We start from the raw sequence: 21,458 nt of genomic DNA, 5'->3' as shown, positions 1-21,458 counted from the left end.
AGTCTTTAGACGATTGCTACCTTCCCTTTGCAGCCCTCTTCACCCACCTGAATTGCTGGCTCCCCAGAATATACCACCTCTATGTGATACGCCAAGGCTTGCCCTGGTGCACTACTCACTCCACTCTGAATAAGAGGAGTTCTGACTTCATGAAATTCCCAGCCACAGGGTAGGGAACGGGAGTCTCCTGAGAGGAGCAGAGATGTAATCAGTTTGGGACAAAGACTCTTTTTCCTTTGAGGCCTCTTTTATGGGCCTGTTCTACCATTTCAGGAAAAAAAAAAAAAAAAAAAGGTGAGGATGAAGGGAAAAGTATAAAAGAACAGGCTGCATAAGATTCTTATTTTTAAAAAAAAGGGAGAAGAAAAAGAAGGAGGAGGAAGAGGAGAAATCATCATTATCACACAGGGTCCAATCCCGTTTTTAAGGGGAAGATTTCGAAACCCTGCTCTCCATTTGGCTTTTCTAGCTCAAAGTAGACATTTGGCGGGGGTTGGCGGAGCATGGCCAACGTATGCACAAAGGACTGAGACTGGGGGGTTCGGTGCGTGGATCTTAACAGCTGTACTTCTTGAGGGCAAGTGCACGTGCGGAGAGAGCAACGGTTCGCAAGCGTTATGAGACAGACTTGGTCATTGCTGCTAGTGGAATTCCAGTTTGCTAAGACTAAGTATTCATTTCAGGGACCAAGGACAGGCTCACTGGTGACATTCTAGCAGCAAGAGCAGCTGAATGCCTTGAGGCATAGAGTAAGTAAGGTTTTGATTTTGACTAAGAATAAATACCCATCGCTGGGCCCAGGTTAGGTCTATGCCAGGATCTCACACTGGAAGAGAAGCAAAACTTCTGCCTCCAAAGAGCCACATTATCATACAGGGTGTCAGCAGTGGGAAAGGGTCTGGGAGAAAGAATAATATTATAGAGATAGACATTTTATTTGGGAGTCAGGGCCACTTATTCATAAATCTCAAACAAGAACATCTGTAATCCTCACGGGCAGCTGGAATAGCTTTTGGGATCCTAATAACCTTCTTTCTTATCAGACATATAAACAGCAATCATTCTTTTGATCCTTTCCTCCTTCCATTTTACCCCCAAAGTATTTTTTTTTTTTACATTTCTACCGTTACACACGCCATGGTCAAATACGTATTATAATGGAGTTATGAAAGCATATAAGATGATAATCTTATATACCTTTAAGCTTTCTCAAGACTAGCACATGTTTGTGGCATTGAATAATGAGGCATTCCCAAGATCATATTCAGGTCTTATAATTTCCTAATCAGCCATCTTTTTACGGTTGCACATACATCCAATCCTATGAAATTATTTAGAAAATTTCTAGAAAAGACACAGACATATCTTATTTCTCAGCATAACTGAATGAAATAGGTTTGTTAATTTGTAACGTTTGTTAGTGTATTTATTAAATGAACACAATTTTTTAGGAGTTAGTGCCACAATGCAGCATAATAAACAGCAATTTATTGCATATTTTCCCCCAGGCAAAGATGATATAATCCAAAATAGGAAAGCTGTGGGTGTTATGTGGCTTCAGCAAATTAAGAATAAATAGTCCACTATTTATTTGTATCCTTTAATCTAGATTTCTAGGTGTAGGTTGGATTGTCACATCTACTTTGTGTGAACTGCAAACAGCTCTAGAAGGCTGCTACATTTGTTGCTTCCTCTAAAGTGTAATGAGTAAAAATCTGGTGGATTTCGGACCATGGGGACAGGTGTAGTGGACACCGTTCAGAGACCTTTCATGATGACACCCCCCCTCCAGCAGCCATGTTTGTACTATTGATCCTGCCCCATAGCTCACCCACAGTTGATTTGGCCAGAAATGGAATCTTGACCCAAGTGGGCTAATCAGAGGATTATCTTTTGGAATATGGAATGGAGACGGCAAAACAAAGATATAGTCTCTCCACAGATGTGGGGACATAATGAGTAACCAACAACCATTCTCTAGTCAACACCTTTTCGTTATATAGACAGAGAGTAAACGCAGTATGGTTTCAGAGAGAGAACCACCAAGAGTGAAGCAAAAAGCAGCAGAGATGAGAGGCAGGTGAAGAATACTGCCGGGTCCAGGCTTTCCTGAGGTCTGACCTCTTCATTCCTACCCTTGTGTTCTGGAAGACACGTGAATTGTTACACTAAATTCTTTATTTTAATTAATTTATTTAATTTTGCTGTATTGGGTCTTCGTTTCTGTGCGAGGGCTTTCTCCATTTGTGGCAAGCGGGGGGCCACTCTTCATCGCGGTGCGCGGGCCTCTCACTATCGCGGCCTCCCTTGTTGCGGAGCACAGGCTCCAGACGCGCAGGCTCAGCAGCTGTGGCTCACGGGCCCAGCCGCTCCGCGGCATGTGGGATCCTCCCGGACCAGGGCTCGAACACGTGTCCCCTGCATTAGCAGGCAGATTCCCAACCACCGCGCCACCAGGGAAGCCCTAAATGCTTTATTCTGAGTAAGGTGCTTGAGATGCTTTCTTCCCCTGCAATCGGAGTGTCCTCACTAATACATTCAATTGCAAGTAGCTAACAGAAAGGTCAGAGAATGTATAATAAAATCCAGGAACTGCATCTCTAAAAACAACTTCAAGAGTCTTGTTGCTGTGCTTAGCATCGTCTGAACACGCAGTGCTCCATCCTATGTTTTTAAGAAATTAATACAAAAACGTTTCTTTCAAGTCACTGAAGGGCCTCTTGTGCTACAGATTCTCTTTATAAAATCTAATGAAAAACCTTAAGGTTAAGGTTTATTTAGAGAGGATGATGAATTTCCTGCTTACGTTAATTCCTGCCTATCTCAAAGTTTTGGTATTATTTTCAAGGTGAGTCATTTTAATTTAAAAGTAATTAGTAGACACAAGCAATGTTTTTGGTGACGGTCAGAAGTACGGATAATGTTCAATAAAGTATAGATAGCCTTCAATGGGCGTGTATCGGGTATTAGTTATGCATACAATGCTAGAAACTGGGGATGTAAAGATACGAACTGGTTAATATGGAAATAGTTTAGTAGTAACACTACATAATGGAGCTATAACTGTCTTCTTTAGGATAACATTCTGACAACCCGGTGACTAACCCTGAAGGGATGTCAGGATATTTTTGCTTAGTATCAAAAATACATCAGTTTGTATAGCTCTGCCACGCAGAGGGTGTGAAAAGCCATGCACTTTGGGGAAATGGTGAGACTTTTCCCAAGGGTAGGGTGTATGTGGAGGGTGCAGGTGGTGGAAAATTAAACTTGGTGCAGTGGTCTTTGAACCCTGCCACTTGAGTTTTCCCTAAAATAATTTAGAAAAATATGCATCTCCTTTTACATTTTCATGTTAATATCTAAAATTTTTATCATAAGTTTAGTGGTTACAAAGAATATAATTTCTGAAATATTTTATATTGATTTCTTTAAAATTATGGAATTTGTCTGCCACCTCATCTAAATGACAAAGCCAGTCCTGCTAACTATCCAATCAACCAAATCAAACTTAATTTTCAGAAAAAGACTGACGTCATTGTTAAACTCAGATGCATATGTTAAAATGTGTCCCAGGGAATCTAAAAGAAAATGATACAAATGGACTTATTTAGAAAACAGAAACAGACTCACAGACGTAGAAAATAAACCAAAGGGGAAAAGGTGCGGGGGAAGGGATAAATTAGGAGTTTGGGATTAACAGATACACACTACTGTATATAAAATACTGTACTGTACTACTGTATAGCACAGGGAACTATATTTGATACCTTGTAAAAACCTATAATGGAAAGTAATCTGAAAAAGAATATGTGTAATATACACATATAACTGAATCACTTTGCTGTACACCAGAAACTAACACAAAGTTGTAAAACAATATAACTCAATTAAAAAAAAATCGTGATTTCAAATTCTAAGTGGGAAAGGAGAGAAAGAGGAAGAGGGGCAGAGAAAGACTGGGAAACTGAGAAGATAAATTTGGCAAAGATTTATCTCCCGTTCCCCTTTCAATATCGATTATCTCAAGTCTCTTTTGCTACAGGAATCTCTTTTCGGTAAGTTTCAGGCTAAGTGTAAGGTAATGAGGACATCTGGGAAAGAAGAAACCAGAGAGGCAATGCTCTGAGGCCAAATGCACCCTTCTTAGTCAGAAGAGAATCTGTGAAGTGTGAGCATCTGTAAATTGACCCCCTTGAAACGACTTGTGCCACAAATCCTTGAGAAGTCTCTGAGGCCTCAGGATAAGCCACCCCCACCCCGATCCAAAGGACTGGCGGAGCGATGGGTGGTAGCTCTGGGATGGGTCCCCCCACCTTTGGGCCAAGGCAGGTCCAAAGTAGGAACTTCCTCACTGTGGCCTCTGGGGCAGGGTGTGCAGTGAACAATTCAGGAGATCACTTACAAGAGAAATACAAACATCACTGTCTTGAGTGATATTTGTTTGGGGGACTTATAGGGAATAGAACAACTGTCTTGAGATTTGGGAAATCAGAAGAGAAGGTACTAGTGAGAGAGAAGAGGACAGGGCGGTAAATCAGCAGTGAGGAGCAAAGAGGAAGTGAAAGTGTAAAATTACAGAAGAATGACAGAAATGGAAGAGGGAAAGGAGAGGTGGCTCTGTCAGGCTGGGCTGTGGTGCCACCAGCGTTTGCCTGAGAGGTCTCTCCATAGCCCTGACAGTACAGGCTGTCCAATAGGAATCTGAAGAAGGTGTGAAATTTAGGGTTGTTTCTCAGGACTCCCACTGGTTGTGTTACTATGACAACTTATTTATATACTGCAATGATTAATTTTATATGTCTACTTGGCTAGGCTATGGAGCTCACTTGTTTGCTCAAACACTAGTCTAGGTGTTGCTGAGAAGAAATTTGCAGATGTGATTAGCATTTACAGTCAGCAAACTTTAAGCGGATTACCCTCCATCGTGTGGGTGGGCCTCATTCACTTATTTGAAGGCTTTATGAGTAAAGACTGAGATTTCTTGAAGAAGAAAGAATTCTGCCTCAAGACTGCAGCAGAAAATCCTACCTGTGTTTCCAGTCTGATAGCTTGTCTGGCAGACTTTGGGCTCAAGCCTGCACCATCAGCCCTTACTTGAATTTCCAGCTTGCAGGCCTGCCCTGCAAGTTTCATGCTTACCAGTCTCCACTATTAAAGGAGCAAATTCCTTGAAATAAATCCCTCTCTCTTAATATATTACATTGTTTTCTTATTAATACAATTAAAATATTATTTCATTAATATTAATAAATATAATTTATGTAACTGATATTACATAAATGTAATATATGAATATGTAATTCTTTATATAGAGATATATGTTAATTTGAGATATCTTTATAAATTATATACTGATATATTTAAACATGATAAGACAATATAACATAACAATAGTTATATAATAATTACCAATGTATTAATGATACATATTGTATAATATATTATGTTTATACATTAAATATATATTACGTATTTGATATTTAAATATATATATATACACAGAGAGAAAGAGAGAAACAATAGGATATCTAACTATCTATCTATCTATCTTATCTTTCTGTTTCTCTGGAGAACGCTAATACATGTATTTCCTACCACAAAACCAGTATTTCACTTAGTAGCTTTGTTTTTGTTTTTCCCCACTACGTTAAGTCCAGATTGATTTTCATTCATATTTGTATCCACATTGTCTGACATATTTTAGGCACATAAGAAACAACTAAAGAATTAATAGGGGACTTCCCTGGTGGTGCAGTGGTTAAGAATCTGCCTGCTAGGGGCTTCTCTGGTGGCGCAGTGGTTGAGAGTCCGCCTGCCGATGCAGGGGCTACGGGTTTGTGCCCCGGTCCGGGAGGATCCCATGTGCCGTGGAGCCGCTGGGCCGGTGAGCCGTGGCCGCTGAGCCTGCACGTCCGGAGCCTGTGCTCCGCAACGGGAGAGGCCACAACAGTGAGAGGTCCACGTAACGCAAAAAAAAAAAAAAAAAAAAAAAAAAAAAGCATCTGCCTGCTAATGCAGGGGACACGGGTTCAAGCCCTGGTCCTGGAAGATCCCACGTGCCGTGGTGCAACTAAGCCCAGTGTGCCACAACTACTGAGCCTGCGCTCTAGAGCCCGTGGACCACAACTACTGAGCCCACGCACAGCAACTACTGAAGCCCGTGCATTCTAGGGCCTGTACTCCACAACAAGAGAAGCCACCGCAGTGAGAAGCCCACATACCACAACAAAGAGAAGCCACCACTCACCACAACTAGAGAAAGCCCACGTGCAGCAATGAAGACCCAACCCAGCCAAAAAAAAAAGAATTAATAGGTGAGTAAGATCTTCTTAATAGTAATGGATTAAAAGGTCATATGTTTTTTTCTAACGAACACTATAATTTTATAATAAATTAGCCTTAATTGATGATATCAAGATTGGTGTCTGCTAATCAACATGATTTCAGACTGGACATCTGAGGAGAATTCAAGTGGGAGGCACGTACTAGTTGGCACCAACGAAAATGCAGTTATCCGGTGCTCTGTGACACAGAGATTTGCAGCAAATCTAAATCTCTGACCACAAACTCAGGTGTGCAAGAGATGATGCATTTAAAGGAGGCAAGAACATACAATGGAGAAAAAACAGCCTCTTCAATCAGTGGTGCTGGGAAAACTGGACAGCTAAATGTAAAAGAATGAAATTAGAACACTCCCTAACACCATACACACAAATAAACTCCAAATGGATTAAAGACCTAAATGTAAGACCAGACACTATGAAACTCTTAGAGGAAAACATAGGAAAAACACACTTTGACATAAACCACAGCAATATCTTTTTTGACCCACCTCCTAGAGTAACGGAAATAAAAACAAAAATAAACAAATGGGACCTAATGAAACTTCAAAGCTTTTGCACAGCAAAGGATACCATAAACAAGACCAAAAGACAACCCTCAGAATGGGAGAAAATATTTGCAAATGAAGCAACTGACAAAGGATTAACCTCCAAAACATACAAAGAGCTCATGGAACTCAATATCAAAAAAAAAATTCAATTAAAAAATGGGCGGAATACCTAAATAGACATTTCACCAAAGAAGACATACAGATGGCCAACATGCACATGAAAAGATGCTCAACATCACTAATTATTAGAGAAATGCAAATCAAAACTACAACGAGATATCACCTCACACCTGTCAGAATGGTCATTATCAAAAAATCTAGAAACCATAAATACTGGAAAGGGTGTGGTGAAAAAGGAACCCTCCTGCACTGCTGGTGGGAATGTAAATTGATGCAACCACTATGGAGAACAGTATGGAGGTTCCTTAAGCTAAAAATAGAATTACCATATGACCCAGCAATCCCACTACTGGGCATGTATCCTGAGAAAACCATAATTCAAAAAGAGTCATGTACCACAATGTTCATTGCAGCACTATTTCCAATAGCCAGGACATGGAAGCAACCTAAGTGTCCATTGACAGATGAATGGATAAATAATATGTGGCACATATATTCAATGGAATATTACTCAGCCATAAAGGAAATGAAACTGAGTTATTTGTAGTGAGGTGGATGGACGTAGAGTCTGCAATACAGAGTGAAATAAGTCAGAAAGAGAAAAACAAATACCATATGCTAACACATATATATGGAATCTAAAAAAAAAAAAAAAAAGGTACTGATGAACCTAGGGGCAGGACAGGAATAAAGACACAGATGTAGAGAATGGACTTGAGGACATGGGGAGGAGGAAGGGTAAGCTGGGATGAAGTGAGAGAGTAGCACTGACATATATACACTGCCAAATGTAAAATAGATAGCTAGTGGGAAGCAGCAGCATAGCACAGGGAGATCAGCTCGGTGCTTTACAATGACCTAGAGACGTGGGATAGGGAGGGTGGGAGGGAGGCTCGAGAAGGAGGGGATATGGGGATATATGTATGCATATGGCTGATTCATTTTGTTGTACAACAGAAACTAACAGTATTGTGAAGCAGTTATACTCCAATAAAGATCCATTAAAAATTTTCATTAAATCTTATTCTGAGCCCTTACCTCGTTCAGTTCATGGGAAAGTCAATCGCTTTCATTATTGGGGTGATGTGTTTCCCACACAGGTGACGGGAAGATGGGTACTGGGTAGGAAGCCCCAGGGCCCTGAAGGGCACTGTAGGTTGTGAGGTCTTAGTTATGAATGAGCCCAGCCCACAGAGGTGCTCCACGTACAGCAGCTCTTGGCCTCTGTTCTGTATGTTGCCTAGAACATGAGAGTCTTGGTCTGGAACACTGGTGCTTAGAGCCAGCCTCCCTAAGCAAGTCAAGAAAGGATCCCTTTGGCAGTTCTGCTGCCTTCCCGGGCACTACCAGAAAGTGGGACATCCATCACCTCAGGCCTTTTTAATTTGGGGAGAATGTCAGATTCTGTTTTCAGGTGTCATCAAAAATGTTCCTAACATAATTGGAAAAGTAAACTTAATGCTTTTTATTTAAAACAGGAGTGATTATCATTAAGTAGCTCTTGCTTTCTACTCAGAAAAATAAATCCATAAAGTATGGAAAAGTGAAGTTACCAGTATGTAACATGGGGTGAAAGGAAAATATAGCAAATGAAATGTTTCAGAAAATTGGTCTGCCACAGCAATCAAAGGCATCACTTACCTTACTGGTACTTTTCTCTTGGCAAAACACAAGACCGCTACTGTTATATGAGTCGTCAGGAAGGCTAATCCAATACCCAGGAGGGTCCATATATCTGGAATTTCAAACCAAGGAAAAATGTAAATATTCAGTGAAAAATATTAGAGACACCCAAACTCAAGTGACTGTGGTCACAATGTAACCTACTGTTCTGAGTGTCCGTGAAATCAGCAATGGGAGGGTTAAACTTGATATGGCAACGATTTCCCTTCCATCCTTGTCCACATCTGGAAATGAGATAAAATGTAATAGTTGGCAAAAAAAGAAGTGGAAACATATGTTAGCAGTATTGTCATGGAATAAAATGATGAATGTCAATAAACAATGAGATACCAGGAATGTGTGTAACTTTGATACGAAACCAAAAATATTAAACCAAAGCAAAAAGATAATTAAATTGTATTCTTTTCACATTATTGTGTAAGATGATTTTTTAAAAACTATTTATTCCCTTCTAAACTTTATCTGTAAGGTGGGGACTTGATATCTTTATCTATAAGGTGAGAACAAGGCTAATTTCTTGTTTTCAAAAATGGACTTCACTTTTCACCAGTGTCCAATCTTACTTTACTTTCTCATTTGTCTCAAACTCAAAAGCTAGCACATTTTTCAACAGTGAATGCATTTCATTTCTTTCAGATACCAATAGAGAATATTCAAATTATAGATTAACATAAATATAAATCAGAGAGTATTTTTATTTCTCGTTACAAGGGGATGATCCTTCAAGTTCATGGATTTGGAATCAGGTTAAGGATCAGATTGGATATACCATCAGTCCTAGAGGATTTCACTACCTCTGCTATATTTAGGGACATACGTGATGAAACTTGTAACACTAGGGACATCTCCTCTGATATGGATGGCCTTCAGAAAGTTCAGAATTGGAGACTAGCTTGTGCCTCAAAGGGAGACCAGGTTTATTTCTAAGCAGTGAATGTGTCAGAATTTTTCTGGTGCAATGTGTTTGCATATGAGTGTGAAAGCTTATGTATACATTCTTGTTTACCAAAAATAACAGGATACAAATTAAGAAGGGTTTGGTTGAATTTCCTGCCAAATTCATGGTACATGCTATAAAATAGGATTAAAAACTAGCTTTTGAATGTGTGTGCTTAAAAGTGGTGTGTTAGAAGCAATGCTTCTTCAGCACACAGTTAATTTTATTTTTCTCAGTCTCTCTTTTGAATTTGAAAATCTGAATGGCCAATAGCAATTTCTTCAAAAAAGCAATCGTTTCTCTAAATATAAAAAGCTTAGTGGTTCAAGGAGGCTCATAAGAATGCCTTCTTTCCTTAGTAAATACTCTTTAAAAAGTAGAAATTTAAGATAATTTGATTGTTTTTGATATCTCTGACGTTCAAATTAAAATAAATTAGAATGTTTAAGATTGGAGTATTTGTTTTTTATTCTCATAAACCTTCATATGTATTCCTTATCAGTTCTCAGGTTGGCAATGCATGTAAGGCCTTCACATTTTGCCTGGACTCCCTTAAAATCTTCCTGAATGGGGTGGGTCCTCAATCCTCGTCTTGGAACATGGAGACGTGTAGTGACGGCACGCTAGAATCCACGTGCTGAAGTTCCTTTCGCTTTGAGCAATGGTAGTGAAAGCAATGTCTCTGGTCCCATCACCCCGAGGACTGCAAGCTAGCAGTGAAAATTGAGCATCCTGTCTGCTCTACAGTATGGTGGACTCATCTCCTCCAAGGTGACCACAGATCTCTATTAAAGATCATTGAGACGTTTTAAAAAGAAAAGCCTAGTCATCTTCGCTATTACTTTTCACAGGCAATCTGGGTAGGGAAGCGTAGATATTTCACTCAACTATTTATCTCTCCTTAGCAAATCAGCAATATTAGCATACCAAAGGAAAAATAAGAGACTGACTTTTCCTGAAGAGATAATGCAAAGATTGTTGTTTTTAGTAGTAGCGTGTTGGGTAATATTATAGTTGTTGGGGCTGAAGGGCGAAGGCTCTTGTGGGGAGAAATCAGATAGGGTAAGTGGATGAGATATTGGGAAGAACTGGGTGTGCTTTGGCTAAGCGGACGACAGCCAACCAGAGGGGACCAGTCCCAGTGGCCATTCCAGGCACAGCTGTGTGAAAGCTTGGTGGGTGTTAGAGTCCGGTGGGTGTGGGGAGTGCTGCATAACTGGTGCCAAGAGTGAGGTCCCTAAAAGAATGGGGCAATGAGATTCACCTTATTTGCTTGACAATTAAGGACTAGATAGCCCTTTTTAGGTAATGTTTTAGCTACTTTATGATTAAACAAGATCGAATGCAATGGTGATTCCACCTCTTGTGTAATCCAAAAGGATCCATAAGGACGATAAACATTTAATAATATTTGTGCTAAAGACTAGGATACCTCAGTCTAAATTAGAATGCATGTTCATTTTGTTTTAATGTCAAGAAAAAAGAAATGTTAGATGTGATGAAATTATTTTGGAGGTCTTCTTTTTCATAATGAGTCATAAGAATCGGTTTAATGAAAAAAATTAACTGATAACTTGACAAAAGGGAAGAAAATGACTTGTTTTTATTCAGAAAGTACCCATAAGAAAAAGCTTTTGAGGAAAATTTGATTTATTCTGAGCTAATCTGAGGCTGTGTGTTTTATCACTTATTTCATATACCTGATGAGTGTAAGTATAACACTGGAGAATTTCAGCCTTATTTTTAGAATGATGGAAGTTCACACTACCACTTAATTATCCCCCAGATTCATTTAACCACCCACGCTCCTTCCCTTCCCTCCACCAAATCATAAGCATTTCTATGGTTGGGATGGAACCACAACCTGACCTCTAGAGTTAATCTCATTTTCCTTGGTGTAGCCTTCTGCCTCAGGACCCTGTCCGATGCATTCCTAATCAACAGTGATTGGTTCACAGAGAGACATGGACATAAGTTTGTCCAGTAAGAATTTTGTCACCAGTGGGTACATATTGATGGATATTTGTGGTAAGGAATATCCTCTGCCCAGCTCTGATGTGAAAAAGGAAGAGTATAGCCCTGTGAAGCTACCATTTTGCTACAAAAGCAAGCCTGAGGATAAAACACACAGGAAGACAGAGCCTAGGAAATCATGGAGAAATGGATGAACAACCTTAATGGCATTGAAAACTTTTCAGTCCATTCCTGTTTCAAGCCTGCTCTGGGTTTAGACTTTTTAGATACATGAGTCAATAAATTCTTTAATTGTATGAGCCAGTTTGAGTTTGGTCTTCTATTATGAGCACACACACAAAACCAGTTTTCCTACTCTTTCATTTTGATCCCTGAATTTCTCATTAAATCAATAATCCCTTATTCATCAAATATTTATTGAATGTCTACTATGTACAAGGTAGTCTGTTAGATACAAAAAGGGTGGGCAAGACATGCTTGAGAATTTGTAGGAGCATAAAAAATTTGTAGGAGATGAAAAACACATTTAAAACTAAATAAGAGACAAAGCAGAAAATAAAATATGTGAAGTATAAGAAAGGTTAAGAAAAGTGCTAAAGAAGAAGATGAAAATAATAGCTTCAAGAATCTATTTTTCCAGAGCCAGAAAGTGAAAAAATGTGTAATCTCAACTAGACATGAATGGAACAGGTGATATATTAAGTTATATTTATTCCAAAGCATTACAAATTTATGTATGTGTTATACAACAATGTTTCAGAGAAAAATGGTCCTCTAAGTATATAGAAATCATCTATGACTGATGGGATCTCGAGAGATATGTTTGAATTATGTTCAGATTATTAATGGGATGCTAAACTTACCTCTAGATTTCCCAATTCTTTACTGCAGTATATTTTTTCAGCCATACTTACTCTAATTTTATAGTTTCTTATGTCTGTAGAAGGAAAATCCCTTCAGAAAGAGCATGCATTTTGAATAGAGTCCAGATTAGATTTATCATTTAGCATTAGAGCAGTAGACTTGTTTTTCTTTTTATTAGGCATGTTTACAGCAACACGTTATGATTATTAAAATCATGAATATCATTTTCATTTATAGAAACCAATATCATCCTACAATGACATTCATGCTTCAGAAAACTACAATACACTAAGCCCCGTAGAGACTGAATTGAACACCTGCTGTGTGCTAAACAATATTCTGAATGCTTTAATGTATTACTTGTGGAACACTAATGTTACAAGATACGAGTTATTTCCCCATTTCATAGTTGAGGAAATAAAGGCCCAGAGTGGTTGAGCAGTAAGTCACCAGAGGTACACTCTGAACCAGACTTTAAACTACATCTCTTTGGCTCTCACGTGATGCTCTGTTCACTACATGGTTTTGCTTCCCATGGTCTTCCTAAGTTGGAATATAGTTGTTTATAACAGCAGCCAAGTTCTCAATTTTTGTCCGTTAGGAGAGAAACAGTGGAGATATTCCTGATCCTCACGGTCTGAAAACTCCCATTTATCACATTAAGCTTTACCTTGGAAACATCTAGGTGTAGGGGAGGCAGATGTAGAGCTGGGAAAAGAGTAAGTAATGAGAGTCAGGGCACCTGGATTTCAGGCTAGACTCTGCCACTTTCTAGCTATGTGGCTTTAGGAGAGTCAAATCACTTCAGTTTCCTATTTATAAACAGTAAGAATTACAACTCACCTAACAAGATGTGTCGGAGAATTAAATAAAACAATGCATGTGAAAGTACATTGTTAACTGTAAAGTGGTATCTATGTCAGGCTCTTTGATACCCAGCCTCTTGCTTTCTGGTGTAAATCATGGTCCTGACCATTCCCTGCCCTAACATACTGGCCCTCCAGGGAGCTGGCATCTGACAAGTGCCCTGTCTCCATCCCTGTCGGAGCATCAGTAAGACTTAGGGAGCAGTGAAAAGACATTGCCACAGCTTCTATTTTCATGACTTATTAATTATGCCATTTAAAAAGCATTTTTACATCTGAATATGCCTGGAGGTTCTTTTTTTTTTTTTTTTTTTTTTTTGGCAGTACGCGGGCCTCTCATTGTTGTGGCCTCTCCCATTGCGGAGCACAGGCTCCAGACGCGCAGGCTCAGCGGCCATGGCTCACGGGCCCAGCTGCTCCGCGGCATGTGGGATCCTCCCGGACCGGGGCACGAACCCGTGTCCCCTACATCGGCAGGCGGACTCTCAACCACTGCGCCATCAGGGAAGCCCTGCCTGGAGGTTCTTGAGCCAGTTCTGCAGGGAGGGGAAGGGAGAGCAGGTGTTTCGGATGCTCGCTGCTTGTGATGAACGTTTCTACCCCCCACCCCGCGCCGCTCCATCCTCTGTGGTTTCTACCCATCGGAAGTACTCCAAGGGGGAGAAAGTAGTGCTGTCCCAACTTGGCCTGAAAGCATCAGCTCAGACCGAGTGCTTTCTGACCCCTAGGCTGAGCCTGTGCCAGCAGAAGGGGAGTGGGACAACTGAGGTAGCCCCTCATGGGCCATCCTTGTTGTCATGGATGAATTCATTTTCACAGAAAACGAGAAAGCAGGAGAAGCCACTAAATAATCTCTGAGTCACAAAGCACTGAAATTACACATTGAGTGCCAGTGATTAATTTTCTTGGACTAATCTCCTCCTTGACTAATTAGCTGCAGCATATTTTATATCATTTAGAAGTATTAGGTAGAGCCCTCTTGAAAGAGAAGCATAAACCTCCCACTCTATCCATGCATAAGGGCCTGTTTTCTTAACACAAACAGGAGAAAGGGAGAAATAAAATGTAATTAGACTCTCAGCCAGAGCCAACACCCTAATCTTTCCTAAATTCTAACAGCTCTTCTGCTACTAATAGGTAATAAGTGAGGAGTTATAATAAAATAACAACTTATTTCTGGGTGTGCTTGGGAACATCCATTCATTACTAACACCTGGAACAAAAGATCTCCCATCCTTTCTGTCATTTGTGTGCAGGCCCCAGTTCATCTGTCTCATCGCCAGGAAAAACAAATGAGGAGCCACACATTTTCTAGGAATGTGTTCATGGATTAATTTGGTGGGAACCAGCAGAGGGTTTACTCTGTCCTTTTTAAACTACTTGAATTGTTCAAATAAGTCTAAAGTAATAAAAGACAAATTTTATTTGTCAGTTATTTCATAGCATATTGATATTTGAATATTTAACTTTCGATTTTTAATTAGCTGACCTGATCCCGTACTTTTTACTGATTCGGGATAATGGGGGAGAACACACTGGATTGCATTTTTCCTAACAATTATGAAACCCTTTAAAGGGACTCTTAATCTTGTTTTGAAATATGACGTTCCAAGCATCAGAAAGAGATAAGAATTTTATGTTAAAAAATAAAGATAGGGCTTCCCTGGTGGCGCCGTGGTTGGGAGTCCGCCTGCCGATGCAGGGGACACGGGTTCTTCCCCCGGTCCGGGAAGATCCCACGTGCCGCGGAGCGGCTGGGCCCGTGAGCCGTGGCCGCTGCGCCTGCGCGTCCGGAGCCTGTGCTCCGCAACGGGAGAGGCCACAACAGTGAGAGGCCGCGTACCGCCAAAAAAAAAAAAAATAAAATAAAGATGTATAGGATTAAAAGTTTCTGATCCCCATTACATCCTTCACGCCATCATCTCCATCGCCAACATTTCATCAATTTACCTGCGAGACATCTCATACATACGTCCTCCTGCCGCATCCTGCTTTGGCCACATGGCCAAAGGCCCTCATGGCTCCAGTACTGTAACAGGTTCCTAACTGGGTTTCCTGCCTATAGGCTGATGTCACATCATGTAACTTCCCTGATTCTAAGGCTTCACTGCTTTTACACAGCTGTGAGAATCCTGTCTAGATGAAGTGGTTTCATACAGAGGCTCGACTCCAGTAGGGCCTTCTTGATGGCACAGCAGGTTTGATCTCAGTTCTCCCTTTGCTCATACCCCCTTTACTCTTATTTGAAACCCCTTCACTTGAGATACTCTTTCACACTCCTAGGACTTTCTAGGACATCTATTCTCATTAGCTGGAAGATCGCTTCACTTCTTCTCAATCTAGCCAACTCATATTTATCCTTAAGGACACAGACCAAATAACATGTCCCCCTGGAAGCCTTCTTTATGTTCCTGCCTAACTTAAATGGACCAACTTTGGTCCTGGGACACTCTGCAAACTCCCATGACAGCACTTAACACACAGTACTGTAATTGTAGGTTTCCTTACAAATGTTTCTAGACTACAAATTTTTCTAAGGTAAAGACTATACCTGTTACACTCTTGTATGCTCCAATAAGCACAATCCTGCTCATAGATATTTACTGAAAGTATTCAGTCATCACAATAATGGTAGCTAAGTGGATAATGTGTTACAGTTACCAAAGCACTTTCATTTTAATTCAAGTCCAGACAGTCCAAATGGTATCTTGTTTAACCATGGAAACAGTCATTTACAGCTTTAGTATGCAACAGAATCACCTGGAATGTTTGCTAAAACAGATTGCTGGCCCAGCCACAGAGTTTCTGATTCACTAAGTCTGAGGTGACTCCAGAGTTCCATTTCTAACAGTTTTTTCGGTGACGCTGACTCTGCTGGTCTGAGGCCACACTTGGAGAACCACTGCCTTAGACACCCCTTGAGGTTAAGTGTTATTGTTCCCAATTTACAGAGCGGAAATTGAAGCTCAGAGAGCAATGGTTTTGTAAGTGGCGAATTCAGGTTCTCGAAACTGCTTCGCCTATGTTCTTGTCATTGCACCATATGAATATTTGTAAAATTCTTACTATATTCCATTTCCTAACAAAAAAACAGCGTATATATGATCAGATTTTGTCTTTAGGGGATGATTACTTGAAAATACAAATCACATGCTCCTGTGTGGCTTTTACTGCAATTTCCACCTGGATTGGTAGTCAAGTTGCTCAGAATTGCAAACATAGGAAGGAGGCACATTCATGTTATTTCAAATTATTACAATAGAAACAACTTTAACTACTTCAGAGAAGAAATAAAGCAGATAAAAATTGTCCTTCTTTTTCCCCTTTTGCTCATACAGATAGCTGAAGTGACACTAAAAAAACCCCAGGAAACTCCCGAAATTGATGTTTTGAGCTTCCCACTTCTGCTTTTTTTTCCCCAACTGTTAGGAAGTATTATTTCCCTGGAGTTGGATGGAAGGGGGAAAAAAGAAAGAAGAAAGAGCAAAGAAACTAAATAATTCACAAACTGGGCAACTGAAAATGGCTGCAAGTCAATAGAAACCAGTCTTGTTCTAAGATGAAGAAGATAAAGGCATTAAATTTTTGCTGTGGAGTGTAAACTAGCAAGAAATAGGTTTCTGAACTTTTTCCCCCATCATCCTATGAAGTGTGAAAGAATTTTCCTTTAAAACATAGATTGTGACTTAATTCCAGCAAGGCTTTATTCTTGTTTTCTCTCCTTCATTGAAACACATACGAAAACACACACGACGGTAAGGCTGAAAATTAGAAAGAACAAACAATGAATTGTCAGCCTCTGGAAGGAACGTCCACTAACCAGAGTACTCACAAAGCCCAAGGTGAGAATCCACGGGTGTTTAGGACTCACTTTGACCTTTTGGTGAAGTAACAAGGCCCTCTACTTGCTCCGTACAAAACAAAGAATCTTCTAATGACTTTCCGGTCAACTGAGAAAAAAGTCTAAACCCTGCACTCTTTGTTCAGTGAGTAATTACTGAACACCTTCTGTATGCTAGGCCTTGTTCTAGGTGCATCGTAATCTATTAGACCACATGTTGCCTGGCAATGCTCTTCCCTAAACACACTAAGCTTGTTCTTGCCTCGGGGACTTCATGCTTTCTGCTTTTCCTGACAGTTAAGTAGTGTGCCCAAATCTTGGAATAGCTTGAACTTTCATGGAATTGTTATCTTGACTCAAATTACACCTTCTCAGAGAGGCCTTAATCAGCAAGTTTATCTAAAATACATCATTGCCATCATCCCTTCCCCGCCCCTTCCTAGCAGCCTGCTTACCCTAATGATTTTTCTTCATTGCACTTGTTACTATTCAAATTTAATGCACACATGCACACACAAGCATATATATTATACATGTATGTATCTTTAACATATATTTGTAAGTGTAAATGTTAATATGTAACTATATATAGATTATATATAATGTATATAAAATAAATTTATGTATTATGTGTTATACATACCTATTTATATACTAAGATCTATAAACAAAAACTTGAAAACCTCAATGAAATGAAGGATTTTGCAATGATACTATAAATTATATAATCAATGTAAGCAGCAGAAATCTAGAGTAGTTCAATAACACATATGATATTGAAAAAGCCTTAAAAACTGCTGCAAGACCAGGCTATTTGGCTGTTTTGTCCTCTCCAAGTTTCTAGAAAAGGTAATTCTCATGCTTTATGTGCCGTTTCAGAGAATAAAAAGCTACCCAATTTACTTCAGAGATCTAATGCTTGTCTGGTAACAGAACCTCAAAAAATATTATGCAAAGGGCTTCCCTGGTGGTGCAGTGGTTGAGAGCCCGCCTGCCGATGCAGGGGACGCGGGTTCGTGCCCCGGTCCAGGAGGATCCCACATGCCACGGAGCGGCTGGGTCCTTGAGCCATGGAGGCTGAGCCTGCGCGTCCGGAGCCTGTGCTCCGCAACGGGAGAGGCCACAACAGTGAGAGGCCCGCGTACCGCACACACACATAAAAACAATTATGCACAGGAGAAAACCTGGGAGCAATGTCACTTATAGATGCCAAAATCCTAAATAAATTACCAGCAATCTGAATATAAGAGTACATTGTGCTGTAAGATTTTTAAACTCATGGGTAAAAGGCAAATCAATCTGTACAAGAAGCAGAGGACCCTGTGAGAGAGAAGTAAAAATAGTAGAAGAACCTATTGTTCTAAATTATCCACAGGTTCCTTTCAATAAAGTTTCTATCTCTAAATCACTATACTGATGAATTTTTTCAAGTTGTTAATGACTAAATAATCCTCATGTTATATAAACTCTTCTAAACATAGAAAATGGATAATAACAATAGAACCATTTTGTTATTGATGAAAAATCTCCTAACATATTTCCTGGTTTAGATCAGTTTACTGGTGAATTCTCTCAAATGTTTAATAAACAGATAATTCCCAGCTAATTATCTCTGCCAATTACTTCCCCTCAAATTTCTTTTTAAGATTTGTAATTAGAAATTTATAAAATTTCTAATTCCCTTCTAAACATATGAAAAAGAAAGGTTAACTAATATGCTCCATAAAGTTAGATATCTCTGCTACATAAATCAAGTATAGCACACCCACAAAATCATAGATCGATCTCACTCAAAGATGTGCAAAAATCCCCAAATACAATACAGAAAAAAATTATACACAAACACATATATTTCCATTGTTTATATATCTTTGTTGTTAGAGTATGGGATGATCTCTTAAAACTTCACAGCCTTAGACATAATGAAGAATGACGGTCCTTCATGTGTAACACCTGGTGAGGTTGGCGCTCTGGACGGCCACCTCGGCCGGCGGAATCTCTGAATAAGGACAGGGTGGTGCAGCTGGCAGCGGAAGACAAATGACTCTGTTAGAGGCTATTTCACCTTGTGAAAATCTCATAAATTTTAGGGATAATAGGTCATTAACCACCTGCCTTGGGATACTCTAGGTACATAGCAGGAGACAGAAATTGGAAAAAAGAAAAAGTCAGGGCAAGAACAAGCTGGTGATGCTGATGGATCTTTACCAAAGAGATGTTGCCTCATCTCTCCTTAGGTTTCAGCAGTTTCTGTTACAATAGATCCCGATATTAGATGATTTTGTGACACCCCATCTACAGAGCAATAAGCATTTCATGTTAAATTTTAAAAATATATATAAATGATTTCTGAGCACCTTACTACGTTTGCAAGGAAATAAACATGCACTAAAAATGGAATTTTTAAGCAATTAGAACTGACATGTAGCATGTATTGGTTGTGATTATGTTACTAAATATTTAACTATTTTTGTAGGATGTTATATTTATATATATAATATAAACACTGATTAGTGCAAAATAATTAAATATGTCTTTTCATTTGATTTGCATTGCATATTTGTATTAAATCAAATTTTTTAAAAAAAGTATTCAAATACTTGTCACGCTGTATGTCCAATTTTGTGTACCATATATTATGCATTAAAACATCTTTTTAAAAATCATTGTGAGGGCTTCCCTGGTGGCGCAGTGGTTGGGAGTCCGCCTGCCGACGCAGGGGACACGGGTTCGTGCCCCGGTCCGGGAAGATCCCACATGCCACGGAGCGGCTGGGCCCATGAGCCATGGCCGCTGTGCCTGCGCGTCCGGAGCCTGTGCTCCGCAACGGGAGAGGCCACAACAGTGAGAGGCCCGCGTACCGCAAAAAAAAAAAAAAAAAATTGTAGATCTGAACATGGGGTCAGAAACTGTGTGACCTTCCTTGAAAAAAAAAAAAAAATCATTGTGTTGTTTTGAAACAAAGATTTGATACTTAATTCATTTGTTTGAAGATAAGTTATTGAGGGCCAGGTGCTATGCCCACAGTGTTGGGATAGCAGCATAAAAGCCAAAGTCCTGCCCTCACAAAGTGTACATTTTATTGAGGGAGGGGGTTGTAGAGAAAGACAATAAGCAAATACATCAGTAAGTGCGCTTATGGTGGAATTAGAGAGGTTGCAGTGCCAATGGAAGGACCAAGTTGGAGACAGTGAGCGTGGACAGCACTTTGAAGAGGATAAGATGGATTTATTGGGAGCTGGAATAGCAAGTGGGAACAAGTGAGGGTTGTGTTGTCTTCTTTTTTTTAAGGGTATAGCTAGAGAGCATGTTTGTTGATAATTCAGTAGATATGGAGAGGTTGCTGTCTGATAAAGAGAGAAGGGGTGATGAAATTCTTGGAGTGTGGAGAAGGAATGGGCCCCAGAGCCCATGGGGAACAGAGTCTTTTCTGAGAGAGGATATGGATAAGAATGGGTCATTTGCTGATGGAAAGACTTGGGAGTTCTCTGCTAACAAATCTTATAAAGAAGTTTGAGGGTAATTAATTGGCAGAGATGGTACTTTGGGGTGGGGGGCTCGAGGAAGAGAGGAAAATGCATGAAACTGGAGTAATTTCTGACTCAAAAAGCACTCAATCTAGAAACATAGAACAGCATGTTCAAGCACTGCTGAGTGCTCATTTGAGGTCATAAATATGACCTCAAACAATTAGGGTTAGTGTGTGTGTGTGTGTGTGTGTGTGTGAGATATCAGGGGGATTTTGTTATATTTATATTTTCATTACAGTATTGAATGCATATGGTTCAAAAACTCAAGTTGCACTAAAAGTCTTAAGCTCCTAAGACAAGTACTTTCAGTCTCCTTAACTGTTTATTCTAGTGTGAACCTCTATTTTTATTAATGATACACATATGTGGTGGTTTTGATTTATCTATTTTATTGTTATAGCTAAAAATTTCATTCTGTTATAAAACCAGCAGCTCCTTACTCACTGCCTCTGAGCGTTTTCCCTTCACCACTCCATATAATTAAATCCATATTCAGAGTTTATAATATTATTACTACATAAATATTGCTGTTAACTGCTGAGCCAATAGTGTATGAAAATCAACCATCGGTTTACTTGTTTTTTTCTTTTGCTTTTTTCCGGGAGCTAATTATACAATTTATTTTAATTTGCTAATTTTTCTAGGCTTTATGGATGATTCTTAAACTCTCCAACAACTTCTTTTTCTTTCCTTTTTTTTTTTTTTTTTTTTTGCGGTACGCGGGCCTCTCACTGTTGTGGCCTCTCCGGTT

General features: G+C 39.6%; 1 protein-coding gene across 1 annotated transcript in view; it reads right to left on the bottom strand.

Annotated features, from left to right (window-relative positions):
* MALRD1 (MAM and LDL receptor class A domain containing 1) overlaps window positions 1–21,458 on the bottom strand; it is a 628,554-nt gene that overhangs the window by 21,238 nt on the left and 585,858 nt on the right. The window contains exons 37-38 of the mRNA XM_059059255.2: window positions 8,840–8,919; window positions 8,654–8,747 (exon numbers count right to left, since the gene is read on the bottom strand). Of these exons, the coding sequence (XP_058915238.1) occupies window positions 8,654–8,747; window positions 8,840–8,919 (174 nt within the window). The remainder of the gene's footprint in view (window positions 1–8,653; window positions 8,748–8,839; window positions 8,920–21,458) is intronic.

The sequence above is a fragment of the Kogia breviceps genome, chromosome 3, assembly GCF_026419965.1.
Source record: "Kogia breviceps isolate mKogBre1 chromosome 3, mKogBre1 haplotype 1, whole genome shotgun sequence".
Lineage (NCBI taxonomy): Eukaryota > Metazoa > Chordata > Mammalia > Artiodactyla > Physeteridae > Kogia > Kogia breviceps.
The sequence above is the reverse complement of the archived record's forward strand: the minus strand, read 5'-3'. Positions and strand labels throughout refer to the sequence as shown.